The 23,557-nt window shown below is 41.8% G+C and overlaps 1 protein-coding gene across 3 annotated transcripts in view; it reads right to left on the bottom strand.

Annotated features, from left to right (window-relative positions):
- Window positions 1-13,599, bottom strand: part of TEX10 (testis expressed 10) — a 45,496-nt gene extending 31,897 nt beyond the window's left edge. The window contains exons 1-6 of one of the 3 annotated variants that reach the window (XM_058672217.1): window positions 13,399-13,599; window positions 9,964-10,152; window positions 8,933-9,172; window positions 8,460-8,644; window positions 7,849-8,092; window positions 1,118-1,230 (exon numbers count right to left, since the gene is read on the bottom strand). In XM_058672217.1, the coding sequence (XP_058528200.1) occupies window positions 1,118-1,230; window positions 7,849-8,092; window positions 8,460-8,644; window positions 8,933-9,172; window positions 9,964-10,143 (962 nt within the window). In that variant the 5' untranslated portion in view covers window positions 10,144-10,152; window positions 13,399-13,599. Of the gene's footprint in view, window positions 1-1,117; window positions 1,231-7,848; window positions 8,093-8,459; window positions 9,173-9,963; window positions 10,153-13,398 lie in introns of those variants that run through there. The other 2 variants (XM_004580953.4, XM_058672218.1) reach the window with 2 other exon arrangements.
- Window positions 13,600-23,557: the final 9,958 nt, after the last annotated feature.

Raw genomic sequence — 23,557 nt, 5'->3', positions numbered from 1 at the left:
ACAGGGGGGTTTCAAGTGTTTGACATTTTTTAAATTACTATTCAACACAAAAGTACTAAGTCCATAATCTCTTACTCTAAAAGAGCCTGGGAGAAAAAAAGAGACCAGCAATTTGTGTAAGGAAGGCAGGGCACTGGCTGCTTGGTCCTGTGTCTGCTTCTTTGTTCAGGCTATCAGCAGACTATTCTGTGAAGAAACAGGATCAGAATCTCCTCACTCCTAAGAAATACCAGCAGAACAAGCAGAACCTCCCTGCAGAGCTCCTGTCTCAATATGGTTTTATTTACTTATAAGTTGGAACAAAATCACTTAAGAGAATAAGAAATACTTTCATATGCCTATATGGCCTTCTTCTGAGCACATCGTCTGAATCCTGCTCAAAGTCCTCAATGATTCTCTCCCTAGGTTCTTCCATATACACATACATGCATACACACACACACACAGAATCTTTTGGCAGACTATTTGTGATGCTGTAAACACTCAAATGATCCTTGCCAGAAAGATTTCCCATCCCAATTTTCCCATTTATCTATTCACTTGAAAATAGACACTTTAAAACATCAGATATTATTTAAATATGTATTTTCTCCCTCTTTTAAGATTTATCTTTTTTTACTTGAAAGTCAGCGTTAGAGAGGGGAAACAAAAAGAGATCTTCCTTCCACTGGTTCAAGTCCTGAATGGCTGCAATGACCAGAGCTGAGCTGGATTCAAAGCCAGGAGTTTCTTACACGTCTCCCAGGTAGCTACAAGGGCTCAAGGCCTCAGCTCATTTCTTCCATGTCATTAGCAGGCAGCTGAAATCAGAAGTACAGCAGCAAGGACTAGAACCAGTGCCCCCACAGGATGCCAATGCCACCCACCTTAGCAACACTTTTAAAACTCACTTGTATGTGTTTCGATGCATTTATCAAACACAAATTGAGACAAAAAAGGTGAAAAAAATTAGTTCTAAGGCTTAGATGACATTTTCAAGATCAACCACACTATTATTTTTATGTTCGTAAAATTAGATAGAAAATACCTCACAGTATCAAGTGTTACAGATTAGGGCTAATTAATCTCAAAGTTAAACAGCTTTCTCAATCTATACAGAATGATAAAATCACAATACCTTTTATTTGTCTCTTTCCTTCTGTTCTTGGTTATTTCTTTTAAGACATATGGAAAATGACTCATAAAATGGTGTTTAAAATCGAGAAGATAGTTCTTTCGAAGCCATGACTCCTATTAAAATAAAAATCACAAAATCTGTAATGATGTAAAATAACAAAACTATAAACATATCTTGTAAATATTCAAACATAAGTGTCCCATCATAACACGTCTTGGTCTATGACATGATACATAAATTTTATCATCAGAATGAACTACAATTTACATTCACAGACCCTACTGGCATTTAATAATTACTTTTACTTTACATTTTATCTCGTTTGAGAAAAAAAGAATTTGGATCATTAATATAATATTCATAAAGTATATAGTCTACTTGGTGTCAATCATACTTAACTTTATTTCTCAACAATTCCACTACCTTCCACTGAAGGCATTTTATGCTCTAACAAAGCATTGTACTTCCCTAAAATGCCAAAGCATACACTGGTGAATTTATCACTCTTTCTTACTTTAAACATTGTCCAATTATTCCACATTATAACACTCTTACTTCCTCCCTTCCAGGTTAGGCAACCGGCTCATCTGCGAGAAATTGTACATCCGTTATAAAATCAGCCACCCTACAGATTAATTGTTATTCCTCCTGAGTATCCCTTACTGGATTCTTTTTCCTAATCTCTAAATGTTAGGGTTTACCCACATCAAGCCTTTAAATAGATTCTACCCAAATTTTAGACTCTATAAGTAAACATATACTTGACATCTTCTCAGACTTCTAACTGGTGTCTTAAACTCAGTATGAATAAAACCAAATCAGCTCCACTTGCAATCACTCTGTCATTTGGACTCTTATAGTCACTACGCTTGGCTGTTTTCTCCTTCACTACGCACACCAGCAATACTGCTCAGCTACTCACAATTATTTCAACCATTCTACTCCAAGCTCCCACTACCTTCTGCTTTGATTGCTCAACAGCCTTCTCAGGTGTCTCCCTGCTTCCCCACTTATCCCTCAAGCCAGCTCTGCACACAGCAACAAGAGAGTATCTTTTAAATGCTTATGACTGTTAAGAGCAGGACTAGTCATCCAGGAGACAATGTTTGCTAGATCTGAATGGTGAGCACACAGCTCATTTTTATTTTAGGCTTTTTAAGTGCAATATATTAAAGTTAAATCAACTTAACACAGATCATCCTACTGCCCTGCTCAAGACCCTCCAATCTGGGGTGGAAATGTGATACATCAGGTCACACCACCACTGGTGACACCCATACTCAAATCAGAGTCCTGGTTCAAGTCCCAACTGCTCCATTTCCAATTCAGCTCCCTGCTAATACACTTGGAAAAGCCACAGAATATGGCTCAAAGGCTGGGCTCCTGCCACCCATGCTGGACACCCAGATGAAGTACAAGGCTCCTGGTTTTGGCCACCCCAGCAAGACCATCACTGCCACTTGGGGAGTAAACCAACAGATGGGAAGAGTTCACTTTCTCTCTAACTCTGCCTTTCAAATAAACAATTTAAAATAAACAGAACACCCTCCAATCAGTATCTTTTGATCATACCAGAGACCCAAATGTCTCACATAATTGCCTACCCTCACTTTTTCTCACTCATCTACTTTTCTCCAGCATTAACCTTACACAAACCTTCCTAACCATTCCTCAAATGTGCCAAGCTTGTTTCATATCTCAGTGCATTTGTACTTGCTTTCTCTTACACCTTCAGACCTCCAAAACTTGCTGCTTGAACTTCATTCAGAGACAACCCATCCTCAGCATTTTCTAATCAGGGATCACTGTTCCAGCTTCCTTTCACTGTATTTCTGGCTCATGCTTTCTATATACACTCCTTTACTTTCATTTTTGTTCCTGATATTCAAGTACATATTTGTTCACAGTCATCATCCGAAGCTAAGTAAGAACTTAGTCATCATCTTGGTCATCATCTTACCAGTAAAGTATATCTTGGTATCCTCAGAGCCCAGAGCAACACTACAATATTCAAAAGCCATTTATTCAATGGTAACAATGTTGTGTATCTGTGCTGTCCAACAACAACTACCCACACACAGCTAATGAGCACTTGATACACGACCAGGAACAAGTGTTCAGCATAGCAGTTAGAGCTCCAACTGGAACTCTCATGTCCTATATCACAAAGTCTGGACACAAGCCCTAACTGAGCTCATAGTAAGACCCCAGCGGTCAGTGGGTAAAGGTTCAGGTACTTGGGTGACAGAGAGATAAGGCAAGACACAGGGGATCTTTCATCCACTGGTTCACACCCCAAATGGCTACAATTGGCTAAGTCATGTGAAAGTCAGAAACCTGAAATTCCATCTGAGTCCCGCATGGGGGTGGCAGTTCCTTGGGCCATTCCAAGCACATTAACAAGAAAATGGACTGGAAGCAGAGCAGCTGAGACTGAACCGCTGCTTCAATATGGGATGACGGTGTAACAAGTAACACTTAGTCCACTTCACCACCACACCAGTCCCAGGAATTAAGTTTTAAATCTTAATTAAGTAGCCACAAGTATAAATATCTAATAGATCTCTGAGTAAATGCTTCCAAAAGCATTCAGTTCGGTGGCAAATTCTAATCCTCACAGAAGAACAGTGGCAATAACTTACAGAGAAGAAAAGCACCAAGCTAAGGCAATAAAGCAGAAATCGAAAACACAAGCTTTGTACAGAGTATATGTATAGCTACAGTAGCAATCCCAATGCTATTAGTATAAGACCCCTCAAAAACGAAAAAGCAAATTAAAGTTGAATTGTTCTATCATTTTTTTAGCTAATATTAAGGATATAGAAATAATACCAGAAACAAGCATCCTTGGTAAGGATCTCAGTATTCAAGCACTGGAAAAAAGAATTCAGTATGCTTTGAAATTGCTTTTCAAAGAATCAAAGTTTGAAATTACTAAAATATTTTCCAAAAACTATTTCAATACACATCAAATTCCTCAACTGTTGCAAGCATTAGCAAACTAAATGTATTCGTCCTACCAGCAGTTCCCAAAACCACATGTAATTCATACACCAATATCAACAGATACTGATCTGTATTAATATTTTCTATTGATTAACAGAAAACCCTACAGATTTTTGGATAAGAGTGAAAACTCAGCTTGTGGTACATAATTTTAGTTTAATGCCAATGAACGTCATTTCCTCCTTCCTAAACACCAAGCTGTTACACAGTTCACCAAATGTTAACTACTAACCTACAGGATAAAAGAAAACAATGAGAAGGGGCCCGGCGGCGTGGCCTGGCAGCTAAAGTCCTCGCCTTAAACACCCCGGGATCCCATATGGCACCGGTTCTAATCCCGGCAGCTCCACTTCCCATCCAGCTCCCTGCTTGTGGCCTGGGAAAGCGGTCGAGGATGGCCCAATGTTTTGGGACCCTGCCCCCGCATGGGGGACTTGGAGGCGGTTCCAGGTTCCCGGCTTCGGATTGGCGCGCACTGGCCCGTTGCGGTTACTTGGGGAGTGAATCATCGGACGGAGGATCTTCCTCTCTGTCTCTCCTCCTCTCTGTATATCTGACTTTTCAATAAAATAAATAAATCTTAAAGAAAAAAGAAAAAAAAAGAAAACAATGAGATGAAAAAGAAAAATAAAGTGCCCTTTAATGTCAGCTATCAAGTTATTATCATTCAGACTAAAAAAAAATCTGCCTAGATAACTTAAGAGAATCTTAACTGTGGATGCTTTTAAATATTAATCCTATCATAATCAGTTATTTCAGTTTTATGCAATATTTAATTCATATCCAAGTCTTTAACATTCCACATGCAGGCTTTCAAATTTGCTATCTCATGTTACTAAACTATTAATAAATGTAGCCAGGTCATAATAATTTGAAATGGCTCTAAAATACATGACTTTAAATATCCATAAAATCAGAGCAATGTTTAGAGTCTTGTGTTATCCAAATGACAAATGATCCAAATCTAGTATAATTAATGAATTTGCATATTCTTATTTTTATATTACTACTCAAGCCAAATACAAACACCACTACCAAAGCAATGAAAGATTATTGGTGGGACCGGTACTGTGGTGCAGCCTATTAAGCCACCATCTGCGATGCCAGCATCCAATACAGGATAACTGGTTCAAGTCCCATGTGCTCCACTTTCAATCCACCTCTTTGCTAATGTCCTTGAGAAAGTAGAGGAAGATGTCTCCAGTATTGTGGGCCCTGCCACCCACTGGGAGACACAGACCTCTGGACTCAGCCTAACCCATCCCTCACCATCACAGCAACTTGGTGAATGAACCAGAAATCAAAAGCTCTCTGTGTTTCTTCCTCTCTGTCACACTGCCTTTCAAGTAAGTGATTAAAAACAGATTTATTTAAAAGGCAAAGTGAGAGAGGAAGAGGCTTTCCTTCCACTCACTCCTCAAATGGCTGCACAGCCAAAGCCGGGCTAGTCCGAAGCTGCTTCCAGGTCTCCCACTTGGATGCAGGGATCCAAGCACACTGCCTTCCCCAGCACGTTAGGACAGCACATGATGGCCCAAGTGCTTGGGTACCTGCCACCCATGTGGGAAACTCAGATGAAGGTCCAGGCTCCTAGGTTAACCCTGGTCCAACCTCAGTTGTCATGGGCATTTGCGGAATGAATCAGCAGATGAAAGATACTTTTATGCTGCCTTTCAAAGAAAGAAAGATCCTTCTTTTATTTTCCCTTAGCCTTTCAGATGAAAACACAGATGCTCCTTGACTTATGTACCACTAACTCCTTGAAATGTAAGCTCAAACTCTGATATCCTCAACCAATCAAACATCATGGCTTTGCCTAATCTACATAAATGGGCTCTGAATAGTTACATGAATTTACAGTTAGGCAAAATCACTGAAGGAACTCTATAATAAAATACTGAGTATCTAATGCAATTTATTTAATCCTGTACTTAACATACCATTGTAAGTCAGAGACCGTGTGAAGAGCCTCTAAGATTAGATAACACACTTTGCAAGAGTCTGTATCTATTATTACTGTCACTAGTCTGCATCACAAATTAATTGTCATATGGAAAGCCAGCTTGCATCCTCAAAAATCACACATTCTATATCTAACCATGAATAATTTTCTTATCAATGTGCGAAATGAATCATAGGACAGAAAAGGCTAAAAGACCGTCATCAAGACTGTCTTGAAAAAGCAATTCAAAGACCACTGTCAGGGGTGGGTTAACTGCCACCTGTTAACGCTGGTGTCCCATACAGGCACCAGTCAAAAGTCCCAGGTACTCCACTTCTGATTCATCTCCCTGCTAATACGCACCCAGGAGAGCAGAAGTGCCTGGCCTCTTGTCTCCCACATGTGAGCACTCAATGAAGCTCTTGGCTCCTGCGTTCAGCCTGGCCTAGAACTGGATCTCACAGCCATTGGGGAGTGAACCAGAAGCAGGAAGACAGCCCTCTCTGTCTTTCCCTCTCTCTAATGCTGCCTTTTAAACAAAAAAATCTTAAAAACATCATCTATCAGCAATTTAATCTTGCAGCATAAAAATTAAAACTTCATTTATATTTGTACAAAAGTATAAGAATCATGTACTACATTATCCATGAGGTCTTCAGGATGGCCCAATTTTGCTAAACCTAGTCATGTTGGAAGAGACTAATCAGGAACTTAAACAAAAAAAAAAAAAAAAAAAAAAAAAAAGTCATTTACTTGAAAGGCAGAGTTACAGAAAGACTGGGAGAGGTCTTCTGTTTACTGGTTCACTCCCCAAATGACCCCAATGGCCAGAGCTGGGCCAGCCTACAGCTTCATCTGGGTCTCCCACATGGGTACAGGGACTCAAGCACTTGGGCTACCTTCCACTGCTTTCCCAGGCAAATCAGCAGGAAACTGGATCAAAAGTGGAGCAGCTAGGAATTAAATCAGTAGTCATATGCCAATACTGCAAGTGGCAGCTTAACCTAGCACACTGCAACACTGACCCCATAAGAATTTTTTAAATATTAAGTGTCCCCCCCCAAAAAAAAAACAGGAAGGAGAAATAGAAAATTTGGAAACAATGACCACACCTACTGTCCCCTAACCCTTGATTCACCCCATTCTGATCAACTATGTTAACATCATCTAAAAAATCCTATTAAGAGACTCTAAAACCTGGAATGTTCCTACATAATCTGTGATAAGCAATACATAATTACTATGAATTATACCTAATAAAAAATAGAATCAGGCATTTTATTTAAAATACTGTAAATATTCATAGATAAGAACATCACAAAACAGTTGAATTTGTATTTTTATATGATTACAGTTCAACTGGGTACTGGGGTAGGCATCAGGCATTGCCCATCAGGACACTGCTTGAGACACTTGCATCCTAATCAGAGTGCCTCGATTCAAGACTACACTTCCACTTTCAGCTTCCTGTCAACACACATCCTTGGAAGCTGCAGGTGAGAGCTCAGACAGTTGAGGCCTTGATACCCAGTGGGAACTCGAGTTCCAGGCTCCTAAAACAGCTTTGCCCAGTCCCAGCTATTGTAGGCATTTGAGGAGTGAACCAACACACGGAAGATGATAGATTCCTGCCTTTCAAGTACATAAAAATAAGTACATACATTTTTAAAAGCTTGGATACTTTTGGGAAAGCACACAACCAATTAGTAATAAACTGATTTCTAATATTCTCATCTGTAATAAAAGGCATTACTAAGAAAATAAAGAACCCATGTGTTCTCACCAATTTATGAGTTTCATCCTGCTCTTTAGACAGTTTCCACAAAAGGGAAATAATATTAAGGACTTGCTGCATAACTTGCAGAGGCTCTCGTTCTACACCACTTCCTGCAGAAGCAGCTGGCTGTGGAGGCACTGCTTCAATCCAGCATTCAATCAGCAAAGGAATTATTATCTCAATAAATCCTTTCAGGCTGTCGGTAGATGACAGGCCCTCATCCACACCACCTACTCCTCCAACCAGATACCTAATAAGATAAAGACAACAAAGAAACTGATTAAAACCATTATACTCTGCTTAATTTAAATCTTAACACAAAATATCAGTAAAATGTACCATAAACAGATAATTACATTAAGTAAGACTAGTAAGAAAAATGAAATTCTAAGATGACAAAGCCAATAGATTATCAAGTTTTATATCATATTAGGCTTTGCTAGAAATGAATAAATTAATGCTTTCAAACATCTCCTCCCATCAGTAAACCAAATCAAATCACTGTATGAAAACTAAGAAAGACAACCACTTGTCTTCCCACCATTAACCATCAATGGTCAGAAGTAATAATTCAATATAGGAAAACTGAGTGTGGACATAACTGAAATCCTTCTTACCGTAGCCTGAACTGTGAACTGACATTTGGCTGTGAACCCCCATTTTCATAAACCTGGATGTGTTGCTGGTCGTTGGCATGTTCCTTCCAGTTGATAAAAATGGAGTTGCTAGTGGCATGGGGATTTTCTTTTTGTTCCTGAAGTCCTTCACTTTCTCTCAACCTACTGGATCCATCTGCCAAGGCCTGAAGGAATTTACTGAGTCTCACTAAGACTTTCAGCCTCCATTGCTGAGAAGTGAGTCTCCGATTTGGATTTACAGAAAGTATCCAGGACTGGGATCTGTCTCTATTTACCAGTCCTTTGGACAGCTGCTGATGAGAGATAAGTTCTACGAAATTCTTAAGCAATATACTGCTACGGCCAGTAATTAAAGTTGGGTATTGTTCCAGCAGAATGTCCAAAACTTTTAAAGAGTCTTCCTGAATTCCTTCAGTAATATGAGTCATGGCACTAGAGAGGTGGGCACTTACCAAAGGAAAAAATGGAGAAATTTGTTCAGCTCGTATTTTGGGGGCCAGGAATTGAAGAAGCTGAACTGCTGCTAATCGCACATTAGCATCTTTATCTGTAAACACAGCAGTCACTTCACTTAATATGTTTGAAAGGTGTGCATCAATTATAAATGGGTACTGAGACAAAAGGTCTTTAAGTCCAAGAAGAGCACTTTGTTTAACCCCAGCATTGTAGTGATGCATCTGTGACAGCAAATCCTACAAATAAAAACAGATTTTTAAGTTCTTTAAGTTCACACATTTATACATTCAATCATTTTCCAGCAGACATGCTAATTACAATTACATTAACAAATGGGCACTCCTTGTGGAATCTGCTTCAAGATGCATTTTTAGGGTCCAAAGCAACAACCTGGTGGCTAAATCTGCACCTTGCACCCACCAGGATCCTATATGGGCGGCGGTTCATGTCCCAGCTGCTCCACTTCCCATCCAGCTCCCTGCTTGTGGCCTGGGAAAGCAGTAGAGGATGGCTCAAAAAGGACAGATTTAGTTAGGCAATCTTTCATGGAGAAGGTAGAAACAGTTTCAATGTAATATGTAGGTAACTCCACAACATCACCCATCAATAAGATACCCCAGGACTCTAGGCAAATCATTTACAAGATTTAAAACAACTTTTCAAAAAAGAATAGCATCCTACATGACGTCAAAGAAAAAACATTTTTTTTAAGATTTATTTACTTGATAGCCATAGTTAGAGTGCAAGCATGCAGGAACACATTCTTCCGTTTACTGGTTCACTTTCCAAAATGCCCTCAATGGCAAGGGCTAGGTCAGGCCAAAGCCAGGAGTCTGGAACTCCAACCAGTTCTTCCACACAAATGGCAGGAGCCCAAGGACTTGAACCACCATGCCCTGTTTTCCCAGATACATTCAAAGATGGCAGCTGGACCGAAGCAGAGCAGCAATGAACTGAATCCATTCCGCCATAATGCCAACCCCCACAGAAAATCTCATTTTATATCAACATAAGACACATGATTTACCTTTATGTTAAGTTTCCTATTATTTGTTGGAAGAGTTCCATCCTCTTTGAGTTGCTCAGGCAGATGTATAGTCTTTGTTTTAAAGTTTGTAACAGTTGCATTTTCTAACCTGGGTTTCTTTTTACCCACTTTGAGTTTTACTTTTTGAAAATCATCTTGGCGTTTCCTTTTTTTGGTCATTCTTGAGTACTATAATGAGAAAAACTAATTTTAAAACAACAGCTAAAAGATAAGGACAAATTATAAAATAAGCTAAATAAGCTTCCAGGCCCATACCGTGCTATTTCCCAAAATTTACTCCATACATATCCAGGAACCTGGGCCAACTGTGATTAAGTCAAAGGAGTTACTGATAGCTAGCACAAAACCACCTTTCAGTCTTGCAAGATTTTCTGTGCCACTGGAGCCCTCTGTCAAGCAATGTAACAAACAGTAACCTTCTGAAATAATTTCCCCTCTGCAAGAAGACAGCAAAGATTAGCTCAAGATATACTTTGTTCTCTGCTGACCCTAGAAGTGGCAGAGGAAGCTTTAGCAAAAGCAAGGCTGAAAACTAATGCTACTATTTAATGCAGCCTATAATGATCAGGCCAAGTTTCATGAGCCTTCCCTGAAAACTGAAGATTTGTATATGCAGCAAGGAGAGTAGTGGGCATTTCACGAGCAATGAAAACAAAGATCAGGAGTAAGATAAACCTGGTATAAGCAAAATGAAGATACCAAAGTTAGGAACACCCAATGAAGTTCAGGCTAAACCTAAGTAGAAAACTTACTCCACAAAGAAAAACTAAAAAAGCAGAAAAGGAAATGTGACAGAAGGACAAGGAACAAAAACCAGGTACTGTTACAATGAATAAGCACAGCCATACCATCTTCCACCACCTTCTTCTTCACTACAGTTTTTCAACTACATTCATGTCTTTCTATTTACAAGCAAAAATTGTTATCAGTGCCTCCCTCCTATTTCTACTTTAGACTGTTTACTATCTTCCCCACTGGATTCTTGACCTGTCTCTAGTGTTCACTGTTTCATTAGCCACTCTCAGAGCATTCCCCCTAAAGACCCATCTGGGGGTAGGGGATGGTGCTTGGCCTAGCAGCTGGGACACCTGTGTCTCACATGGGAGGGCCTGTGCTCCCCGGCGGCCTGTGGCTCTGGATCCCTGTCCTCGGCCAAGGTAGTCCCTGAGATGACAGCAACGATCTTCAACTAGCTGTTCCCTACCGAACCCCTGGGAGGCCTGGATTGAGCTCACGGGGCTTTGCCACATTGGGTCTCGGTTTGGGTGGCTGTAGGATTTGGGGAGTAAACTGGCAGCAGACAGACCCCACCAAGGCTCAGGAGCTTCCTGCTGTTCCTATTCCTGTAAGTTCTTTCCACATGCCCCACCCATCCTCTCCAGCTCCACCTTCCCACACCTAGCCTCTGTCAGGAAGGAAGCTCCATCACCTGGAACCACTTGAACGCTGCTTAAGCAGCCTTTTCTACACTCAAGAAACAATGAATTTTGCTTCCAGTGTACACTCACTTGAATAGGTAAATGTTATGGACAGAATAAAACTAGTCCTGGTATATATATTATCCCCTGCCTATGCTACAGAAAGTTATACTGCTACATATGGGAATACAAAAATTGGTGGGAAGTGTTGGTACAAACCGCACAGCTCAAACTCCAGCCTCCAGCTTCAAAGAATCCAGAAGCCAACCAACTACAGTTAGATCCAAATTCACCTGATCACAAGGTTTTCCCTCAACAGATTATCCATGAACTAGGATGTGGCTGCAGTTTGAACAAACAATTCAAGGAGCAGATTGATTTTTTTTATGACATCCCACTTAATACTCCAACCAGAGAGATTCAACACTTATATCATGAAATGGGCTAAGTGTGCTCACACTCGTACCCACACACTGTTAAAGTATAAGCACAAAGACATGATCCAGTCTCAAGCAGCACACAGGAGGCAGAGTACCAGACCATGACATCAGCGATCTCCAACTCACAAACCATGAGAAGGCAGTCCTGCAGGCATGCATTTCAAGCCAGTCCTTCAACAAGTTGTAGCAGGGTTAACACACGGCTGAGCTCGGCAAAACCGGCTTTATGTACTAAGTACTGCAGCGAGGCCTGGAAAACCTCATGGCAAACCGGCTTGCCTTATTTCACTTATCCAAATGCCAAATTATCATCTTACATACTCCTATGGTTATCCAAGTCCAAAACAGGCAAGGCCAACAAAGAAGGCACTGATACTCCATCTGGATTTTATTTTTTCAAACATCAGTTTTCAGTAATTGGGCAATGATACTCTTACAGCTTTTTCTACACTTACTAACAGGTGCCAGATACATAGTAAAGGCAATCAGGAAAAAAATCCTGGTATGTGCCCCAAGTACTCTAGCTCTCTTCAGCCAAGCTGTCCATCATTTTTTAATCTGCCAAAATTAAGACAGTAAATTGCCGCTCATTGACTTGTATTTTAAAACTAAGGTTTATTTTCATGGTACACAAAGAACATCTTTATGATTGTAATTTTTAAAGTTCTACAAATAATTCCTGCTGTTTTTACTTAAGGACTCTCACAGCACAACCAAACACCTTTACTATACCATTTTTACTTGAGCCACTTTTGAACAGAAGATGGGGACCTACCTTGCTCTCCCGGTTAATAACCCCAAAGTTTCAAAGGTTAACTTTAATAGACATCTTTTCCACTAAATTCAACAAGAAGCAGATTCTCATATCTTGGGTTTTCAACTGAACTCTATCCCAACTACTTTGCTCGCTCCTCCTTCCAAACTTCCTCTGCACCCTCGTCCCCAATCAAGCAGAGCAAGCACACTGGCCCTGGGCCTTTGGTAATTTCCTCTCTAGCCTCTTACAGGAATGCGTTGCTCCGAACTCCCCTGAAGGGTCAGTGAGGGACACCAGACTTTCCAAAAAAGCCAAAGCCCCAGGCAGGGGCGACTCCGGGGACCTGGGGGTAGGGTGGTCCCGTTCGGCCAGGTGCAGATCGCACAACCCATGAAGTCTGCGAGATTAAGGGCCAATTAGGGAAGGCTGCCCAGCCCCAGTCAGTTTTCGGCGATGCTTTCCAAAAGTGAAGACCTCCGCCCCTCACGCCCCCGAGACTTAAGAAACCATTGCTCCTTCCACTCCAGTGGACGACGGGCCGGATCGCGGTGGGCGAAGTGGAGGGCCCGCGACACAACCCGGTCTCAAACTCTCGAGAGACCCGAAACCGCGCGAACCGGCCTTAGTAGTCACCTGTAGGGCTCAGGACCCAGGCCCTGCAGCCGAGGGGCGCCGCGGCCGGGAAGCCTGGGGCCGCACACACCCGCGCCGGAGCCGGCCCGCCGGCAAGGGCCGCACACCGGGACGCCACGATCCCCGCGCGCCGTCCCGCGCCCCGGGAGGGCCTGGCCCGACTCACCCGAGGGATCGGCCGCGAGCAGAGCCCGAGCGAGGCGACCGAGGCGAAGAGCGCGCAGGCAGAAGCCCACAGGGCAGCGGCGTGGACCACTGGCCTCGGACTCCTCGCTCCCGCAGCGTGTTTTCAAATCGCCTGGTCCTCACGCGGCCGCTTCTCCTTCCGCTGCCCGGAAATCAGGGCCCCTCCCCCGCCGCGCTGCGCTCACGTGACCGCGGCCCGCAGCCGCGCGCAGCCCGGGAGGCGGGGGGCGGGGCCGGAGCGGGAGCGGCAGGCCCCGCCCCGCAAGTGGCAGGCCCCGCCCCGGAAGCACCCCGCGCAGCCGGGTAGGGGGCGGGGCGGCAGGCCCCGCCCCCGGGAGCTCAGGCCCCGCCCCCGGAAGCCTCTCCCCGCGTGCAGGCCCCGGAGGAGAAGCCGAGCGCTGGAGCTGCCCAGGACGGAAAGCATGTCCCTCACTTTGTGCCACCAGCACCTGTCAGGCCTGCATCTCGGAGGGTGTGGCACGGGTCAAAGGCAGTTGAGAGCACGCCTTTTTCTCCTCCCCTTAGGCCAGACAGCCCCATTCGGAGAGTACAAAAGAGTTGAACTACATTGAAAAGGGTTGAAAAGTTTGAAACTACAAAGAGGATAGAATTCCTGAGGACACTAACCTAAGCCAAGAAGGAGCAGATGAGAATTACTTATTCAAGGGCGAAAAGGAAATACACCTAGTAGCTGGATCTAAATCCTAGTCCATCATTTTCCCTGATATTTCCTTCTAAGCATGTAATTTCTGCTACTGAAATTAAGTGGGTCCCAGTCCTAAGTAAACTAAGCAAGAAATTAAATGCCTAGAGAAGAGATGAGAAAACAAGAGAAGTGAGCCTCTGGAATATAGCCTTGCCAAAGACTAACATGGTGGCATATAAGTGCCACAGAACTAGAGTTCCTATCTCCGTTCCTATTTGTCTACAGTTTAGCAAGTGTAAGACATGTTAGATTGACCTCCATACAATGGGTGAAGAGTCTAAACAATACTGTAAATCTCAGAGACCCAACCATCCAAACTGCAGCCTACTCTCCAGTAGAAACTACATTCCCACTCTATAATGAGGCATAAGGGAGTTCCAGAAACCTCTCTTCCTGGCAGCACAACCACAACACAGCAATATGCCTAGGATTCACTTAGCACTAACATTTAGGAGTCAGTATTATGTAGCAAATAAGGCTGTGAGACTAGATCAGAAGAAATGTGTGTTACCAGCCAGACATAACACTGTAAAGTCTAGGCTCCTATCTAACAACTTACTCAAGACAGGCTTTGGCCATCTAATTGTACACTGCAAGATCAGCATGTTCAACACTAAACTCCTGATTTACTCCATGAAATCTACCCTCCCTACAAATTCATCCTCTCCAAGAGCAAGTTCATCCTTCTGTTTATCACAGCCTTACAGTGGCTTCTTCTGTCATACCACCTCTAATCCAGTAGAAAATTCTGTTGTCTCTACCATCAAACACATCTTGACTCCCACTACTTAACACCATCTTTCTCGCTCCACTGTGATCCAGCCACTTTATTTTTGACTGAACCATACGCTCGTCCATATTTATGGGGTGCAATGTAGCATATCAATGTACAATGGGCAATGATCATATCAGGGTAATTGGCACATCCATTACCTCAAACATTTATCATTTCTTTGTGCTGGAAACATTCAAACTCCTCAATAGTACCACTTCGTACATAAACGTTTAGTTGTTGCCATCCATAGTTTTCCTACTTGGTTATAGAACATTACAAGTTATTTCTCAGGGCTGGTGTGATGGCACAACTGGCTAATCCTCTGTCTGCAAGCGTCACCATCCCATTTGGACACTGGTTCGTGTACCCCATCCAGCTCCTGCTTATGGCCTGGGAAAGCATTAGAGGATGGCCCAGAGCCTCAGGAACTCAGTACCCCATGTGAGAGAACTCCTGACTTTGATATGGCTCAGCTCTGGCCATTACAGAAAAAGAAGTTATTTTTTCTTTGCAACTGTAACCCTGACCCATTAACCACTCTTTCTCCACCCCTACCTTATTTCAACACTCTGAACCTCTGTTAAGCACAATTCTACCCGTGCTATACTTCCAAGAGATCAACTTTTTAATGTCCCAAATGTAAGTGAAAGCATCTCACACTTTTCTTCATTTGCCTTACCTGAAAGGTCTGCAATACTTGGTGCAAACTGTGAGCATTCCTCTTCTCATCCCCCCTTTTCCCACTGTGCTTCAGCCACACCTGCTTCGTTGCCTTCCTCAAACACATGCAATGCATGACTGCTTTTGGAACATTGTGTTAGCATTTTCATCTGCCTGAAACACCGTGAACTTCTTGGTTAATTCCCTCCCCTCCCTTAAGTCTGCTAAAATATATTTTTCCAGAGATCTACACTGAACACTTCACTAAAATCACCGCCTAGGAGTGGCACTGTGGCATAAAGGGTAAAGCTATTCCCTACAAAGCCAGCATACCATGGAGGTGCCAGTGTGTGTTCCAGCTCTCCATTTGTAATCCACCTCCCTGCTAATGGCCTGGGAAAAGAAGCAGAGATGGTCTGAGTGCTTGGGCCACTGCCATTCACGTGGAAGAACCCGAAGTCCTGGCTGCTGGTTTCAGCTAGCCCAGCTCCAGCCATTACAGCCGTTTGGGGAGGAAACCAGCAGGGAGCTGGATGAGAACCGGCCCACCATGGGATCCTGGCACGTACAAGGTGAGAATTTTAACCGCTAGGCTACCACGCTGGGCCCTCCCCCTAATTTTAAAACACTATGTGATCCAACAAAATGCTATGAAAAGGTTGCCGATCTGCTATCTCTAGTTTAAGACTTAAAAGGTATGTACGCAAAAACCAGAAATCAACAAAAAAGTAGATATACAAAGACAGGTTTTATCCAACTCTAAATAGTAAACTCAGTAATAACAAGGATATTTGCTTAAGCTTTGGATGAATAATAAGCATATTGGCAGGTGTTGTGGCACAGAGGATTGAGCCACCACTCAGGGCACTCCATCTAACATCAAAACATCTGCAATCAAGTCACACCTCCACTTTTTTTGAAAAAGATTTATGTATTTTTATTGAAAAGGCAGAATTACAGAGAGAATGAGAGACAGAAAAAAATCTTATAGCCACTGGTTCATTCAAGTGGTTGTAACAGCCAGAGCTGAGCTGATCCAAAACCAGGAACCAGGGTCCTGTTTCCGGATCTCCCACGTGGGTGCAGGGTCCCAAGGCTTTGAGCCATCCTTGACTGTTTTCCCAGTCCACAGGCAGGGAGCTGGCTGAGAAGTGGAGCAGCCAGGACATGAACTAGCGCCCATATGGGATGCTAATACTTGTAGGGGGAGGATTAGTCAATTGAGCCATTGCACTGGCCCCTTACCTACACTTCTGATTCAGTTTCTCACTAATGAACCTGGAGTTTAGTAGCTGATTTTCGAAGTACCTAAGTTTCTACCATCTGTATGGAACACTCTCTTCCAAATCTCTGTCCCACTAGCAATATAAGCCAGTATATTTGTTTGCTGGGGCTAGCTAACAAAGTTTGATTATCTGGATGGCTCAAATAACAGCAGCTCATTGGCTCTCAGCACTGGAGAACTTAGTCTAAAACAAAGGTAGAGATGTTGGGGGAGGAGTTCTTTTCCTCTGAGGGAAAGCTGTTGTCTGTGTTGGTAGCCTTTAACATTCCTTGCAACTGCTGTTTTCTCTATGTCTTGGTATTATTATCTTCCTTCTAGTGCATGTCTGTGTCTAAATTTCCTCTTTTTAAAATGAGTACCAGTGATAATGGATCCGGGCTGCCCTAATGACGTCATTTTAACTTAATGGCCTCTGTACTTTCAAAAAAAGTCACTTTCTGCGGTACAAGAAATTACAGCTTCTACCTATTAGGAGGGGTTGGGGAGGCACAAGTCAACTCATTATAGCTAGCAAGACTTCAGTCCATAAATGTCTGTACTTCATTGCTGAAAAATTGTTACTTTTTAAAAAAAATATTTATTTATGTTTTATTGCAAAGTCAGAGAGAAAAAATTGCTCCTTTTTGTTTATGCTTAGAAGCATCAACAATTTCTTTTTGTCAAAGATTTTATTTATTTTTATTTGAAAGCAGATTTACAGAATAGGAAGAGCCACCCAGATTTGGCCATTGCGGCCAAGTAAGGAGTGACTCAGCGGATGGAATACTTTTATCTGCCCTTGTCTCTGCCTCTCCCTCTCTGTAACTCTGCTTTTCAAATCAATAAATAAATGGTTAAAAAAAATTTGAAAGCCACTGTAAGCACAAAAAGATACACATACAATTGTTTTTAAAGAATAAAACAAAAGGAAAAAATAATGAAATATGAATAGACACGTTTTATATAAAAATTTTAAGTTTTATGTTAAAAAAGCATTTTAAACAAAATCAGTAGGGAAAAAATGGAGTAAATAACAAATGTTTCATGGACAATTAACTAGCCATTTGAAAAGGGGGAAAAATAACCCCTGTGAAATTTATACCACCAAAAACATATCACTTATATTAATCTTCGATAAGGAAAACAAAAATTTAAATGTCACCACATGCAAGTATTCTTTGGAAAATACCAACAAATTCAACAGCATCACTTAAGGTCCATGCAGCAAACAGAAACAATGTCTATTTTGGTTTATTTGTTTTGTTACAGAGAGAAGTCAATTTTATTATAAACAGTAAGTTTTGAAATAAGCCAATTATTTTTTAACAAAGAAAAGTTAATGAAAATAATTGTTAACTAGGTGCTCAAGAAAGAAAAGAGGACACGAAGATATCACACGGAAAAAAAAGAACAGAAAGCAGCTGCTACTGTGGTGTTGGGGGAATCAACGCAAGGAGTGGGGGAATATTCAAACTTGAGATGGAACCCACCAAGGGAGGGGTCAGACCTCCAGGGTTGGGAAGAGGTGCAGTGTTTGTTGTCTCAGAGAGAGTGCTTCCACAAGAGTTAGGAAAACATCAAACTAGAACCAACTGCTGTTCTGGAACCTCGGGTGATGCTGACAGGAACAAGGCATAATGAAGAATAAAGGGTAATCTGTTTTCCTCTGTCCTCCCAATCTTCCTGAACATCCCATTAGCAAAAGCCAGCAGGGAGCCACCCACAAGGCGGAAATCTAGTTAGCCAAAGAGTGAATAAAGAGTATGTTGAGATTTTAGATAAGTATCCCTTGAATTCACAAGAAAAATCAGAAATTGCCAGGTTAATATTTCAAATCCCCAAGGATGATCTAAGCCCAACAATCTCAGCACCGAGGCTAGTTTTAAGCTAATGATATAGAACTGTCCTTGTTCCTCCACAGTGGATTGTCAACCCTGAGGATACTAAGACACAAGACGGTCCATGCCCGGTAAACTCTAAAGTCAAGGTCTGAATCCAGATCCCCAAAACAGAAAGAAATTAGACAACATTTCTAATTCTAGCCAACTAAAGAAAGCTTGAAAATTACCAACTGGCATATGCATAACCAGGATAGTATTTCTAAAATATTATCCGTTAAAGTAGCGTTTTACGATTAGCCTATTACATTTATAGTCAGAAATTTATTTTTTCAATATTACTTGCAAAATTTTAGGACAACAAATTATACAAACATAAATACAGATACTGTATGATAACCATTAGTTTCTGTCTCCCTCTCTACCTCTCAAATAAAAACGTGGAATAAAAACCAGAAAAAAAAAAATAAAGCATGGAATACGAACATTAAATATGTGAGAATGGCAAGCTTTCAGAGGAAGACTGTGGTGCTTTTCATGAATATATACTTCCCTGTTGGGTGTGGAGCTGCAAAACTGTCCATCCCTTCGATTTCCACTGCCAGGACTCTGTCCTAAAAGAATAACCAGATATGTAAAAAAGGATTTATGCTAAGAAAATACCATAATTTTGGTGACCTGGGAGTGGCACACTGGATTCAACCACTGCCTTTGAAGTCAGTATCCCACATCAGAGCAAAGTCTCAACTACGCAGTTTCTGAGCCAGCTTCCTACTCATGCACTGGAGAAGGCAACAAGATAGTCAAGTACTTGGGTCCCAGCCACCCAGGTGGGAGATTCAAACGGAATTCTAGGCTCCTAGCTTTGGCATGGCCCACCCTAAGCCATTGCAACCATTTCAGGATGAAAGATTTCTCTCTCTCTTCCTTTTTTTATGTGTAGCTTTCCCTTCAAACAAGTATAATCAATATTTAAAACCTCTTTAATTTTTACTATTAGTGTTTTTAGGGGTAGGTATTTGGTATGTTAAGACATATCTGGGACTGAGCCAGGCCAAAGCCAGGAGGCAGGGTCTTCTACCAGGTCTCCCATGTGGGTGCAGGGGCCCAAGGACTTTGCCATCCTCTGCCTTCCCAGGTCCTTTACCTGGGAACTTCGGGTTGGAAGTAGAGCAGCCAGTACTCGAACTGGTGTCCACATGGGATGCTGGCATTATACACAGTGACTTAACCTGTTATGCCACAATGATGGCTGGGAGAATCTTTTTAAAATGCAGGTACCATATACTCAAATTACTGATATTTATTAGTGTGCAAATGGGTATTCATTGGTACAATTTACATTCTTCTCTATTATCTATGTAAAATATAGAGAATTTGTATGGGGAAAATAAACCGCCAGTAAAGAAGTGAATCTAGACAGGGTTGATTATTAGCTGCTTAAATAACAGAGAATCTTAGAAAAGTACACATTGTACCATTTTAAAAGTCTTATGAAAAAAATCAAAACTGCATTTGATCAAGCCTAGACCTAACTACCAATTACTGGGAATGAAGGGCAGAGGAGCTATTAAATTATACCATGGCAATGCAATCTGCAGAATCTGGATCTAGGAAGTTCAGCAAGACAATCTGGCTTCTTTAGAAAAGCTATTTAAAATAAAAATTATTGATTTTCTTTATTTGAAAGACAGAGCAATAGAGAGACAGTGAGAAATACAGGGATTCTTTCCTCTGGTGGCTAACTACCCAAATGGCTCCCAAACAGCTGTGGCTGAAGCCAGGAGCCAGGAACTCCATCCATCCTCCCACACGAGTGGGAGTCAAGCACCTGCTGCCTTCCTGGTGCATTACATGGAAGCTGGATCTCAGGAAAAACACTGGGACTTGAGCTCACACTTTGACACGGAATGGGAATTGTCCCAAGCAGTGACGTAACCCAATGAGCCACAATACACACTCCACCCTCCCCGCAAAAAAAAAAGAAAGAAAAGAAAAAAAAGATAATTCTGAAGAAATGAAAAATACTGAGTAGGAAGCTATAAATTCAAACAGTCTGAATAAAATCATTTGTAATGTACAGCCTATTCAAGGATACTAAGTCAAGCAAAGCAACCACAGGATGAAAAAGTTACTGATGACATGTTAAACATGGTAGGGCAGACTTGATTGAAGGGGACGTGGATAGGAATAGAAATAAGTGCAAGAGGGTCTCGCTGCTGGAGAAAGAGAGATTTGATTTAACTCTAAGGACAACCGTGGATTTATAACCAAATCACAGGGCGGGATTTGCGGGGTGTCAGTGGGTGAAAAACAACTGAGCCAAAGCATCAAGAACAAGGATTTATAACTAAACAGACTTGACAGAATTATTGGTAAAGGCAGGTCAGGGTAATAAGGTACCAAGAGGGACCAGGGCGATGGTGATAAGAGGTAAATCCTCTGGCTACATGATACTATCCTGTGTGAGTGCCAGTTCATGTCCCCTCTGCTGCACTTCCAAGCCCACTCCTTGCTTATCACCTGAGAAAGCAGTGGAGGAGAGCCTAAAGTCTTGGGACCCTGCACCCACGTGAGACCCGGAGGAGGCTCCTGGCTCCTGGCTTCGGATTGGCTCAGCCCCAGCTGTTGCGGTCACTTGGGGAGTGAAATCAATGGAGGAAAGATCTTCCTCTCTGTCTCTCCTCCTCTCTGTATATCTGCCTTTGCAATAAAAATAAATAAATATTTAAAAATAAATAAATGAATAAATAAATTCAATATGCCTTTGATCTTAACAACCCAGAAGTTTTACAATCCTTTCTTCAATCTTATAATTCTTTCGTTTCAGGTTTCATATCACTATTTAAAACTAGTTGTTTTGTTACTCTTAAAAAAGGAAACTTATTTTGTTATTTATAAGTTCTAATTGCCTTTCCCCATCACCACTACACCCCCCAAATAAATCCACTCTACAATATAATCATCATTATCATTAATTATGCAATTGTACGAACCAGAATTGAGACTAAAAACATTTCCTTTAGAGTACTCAGACAAAACAAATTGATTGTGTTGTGTGATATAAGATTTTCTCAGAACTATGGAGGCCGTGTAAAAACAACATCTTAATAATTGATGAATCTTCACAGTAACAGCACATTCATATTAGTTGTGATTAAAAATGAGAAAAATGTTTCAAATTAATGTTTTCCCTTCTACACCTTGCATGTTTCTTACGAAATGTATGAAATGTGATTATAAGGACTAATAACTACAAAAAGATATATAGGGCCCGGCAGCGTGGCCTAGCGGCTAAAGTCCTCGCCTTGAAAGCCCCGGGATCCTATATGGGCTCCGGTTCTAATCCCAGCAGCTCCACTTCCCATCCAGCTCCCTGCTTGTGGCCTGGGAAAGCAGTCGAGGACAGCCCAATGCATTGGGACACTGCACCCGTGTGGGAGACCCCGAAGAGGTTCCAGGTTCCCGGCATCGGTTCGGCTCGCACCAACCCGTTGCGGCTCACTTGGGGAGTGAATCATTGGATGGAAGATCTTCCTCTCTGTCTCTCCTCTCTGTGTATATCTGGCTGTAATAAAATGAATAAATCTTTTTTTAAAAAGATATATAATTTGTCTAATAATTGGTTACAAAATAATTCCTAGTTTTGAGGGCAGGCACAGTGGTTCAACAGACTAATTCCCCACCTGCATGCAAGTACCAGCATCCCATATGGGCACCAAGTTCCTGTCCCAGCTGCTCCGTTTCCAGTCAAGCTCCCTATTTGTGGCCTGGGAAAGCAGCAGAGGATGGCCCAAGTTCTTAGGCACCTGCATGCACAAGGGAGATCTGAAAGAAGCTCCTGGTTCCTGGCTTCTGGCTCTCGGTGTTGGATCTGCTTGGCTCCAGTTGTTGTCTCTATTTGGGGTATCAAACAGCCAATGGGAGCTCTTTCTCTGTCTTTCCTCTCTGTTAAAAAATTCTGCCTTTCAAGTAAAAATAAATAAATGTTTAAAAATAATATTTCCTAGTTTTATAACAGTCACTTTTTGTCTTTTAGCAGTAAGCCAGACATTTGATATGCAGAAAAGAACTAAGAATATTATTACCCTGCTCTACTCTACCAGCTGTCCTCATTTCTCCACTGACCAAGCATAGTCCAGGATGAACAAATACAGCTGAGCATCCAATGTTCTGGAAAAGTGGCCAGGAAGTTTATGAAAAGCAACAGATAAAAGTTTTCAGGTTGATAAAATGGCAATTCAATTCAAGGTAACTCTTCATTTGTTCAACAAAGTAACTAGATCACATAAAACATAGTATAAGCAAAATAGGATAACATATATTATACCAGTTTCTGTACCTGTTATGCAAAGAGAGGCAGTGTACAATGAGTAAGAGCAATCATGAACCAAGGAACTTCCTACCAGTCTGTCACTGGGATGCAGGGTCCCAAGGCTTTGGATCATTCTTTGCTTTCCCAGAACATAAACCAGTGCCCACATGGGATCTTGGTGCGTGCAAGGTGAGGATTTAGCCACTGAGCCATTGAGCTGGGAACTGTTCATCGATTTCTTATAAAGTCTAACATACACTTACCATACGACTTGGCAATGTCCTAAATATTTACTCTATAAAACTGAAACTCTAAGCTCACAAGTTTATTCATGGCAATTTATTTATATCCAGAAACAAGCCAAATTTCAGCAACAGGAAGATGAATATATAAATTGTGGTATGGTCACATAATTGAATACTACCTGGCACTAAAGCATTGCAGGTATAACTATTGCCCACAATGCCAGCATCCATATGCATGTCAATTTGAGATCCAGTTTCTCCACTGCAGACCAAGTTCCCCACTAATGAGGGAGGAGGGGAAGCCTCAGAATGTGGCTGGAATACCTGGTTCCTGGC

This window comes from Ochotona princeps, chromosome 14 (genome assembly GCF_030435755.1).
Source record: "Ochotona princeps isolate mOchPri1 chromosome 14, mOchPri1.hap1, whole genome shotgun sequence".
Classification (NCBI taxonomy): Eukaryota; Metazoa; Chordata; class Mammalia; order Lagomorpha; family Ochotonidae; genus Ochotona; species Ochotona princeps.
Note: the sequence above shows the minus strand (reverse complement) of the source record. Positions and strands in the feature narration are given on the sequence as shown.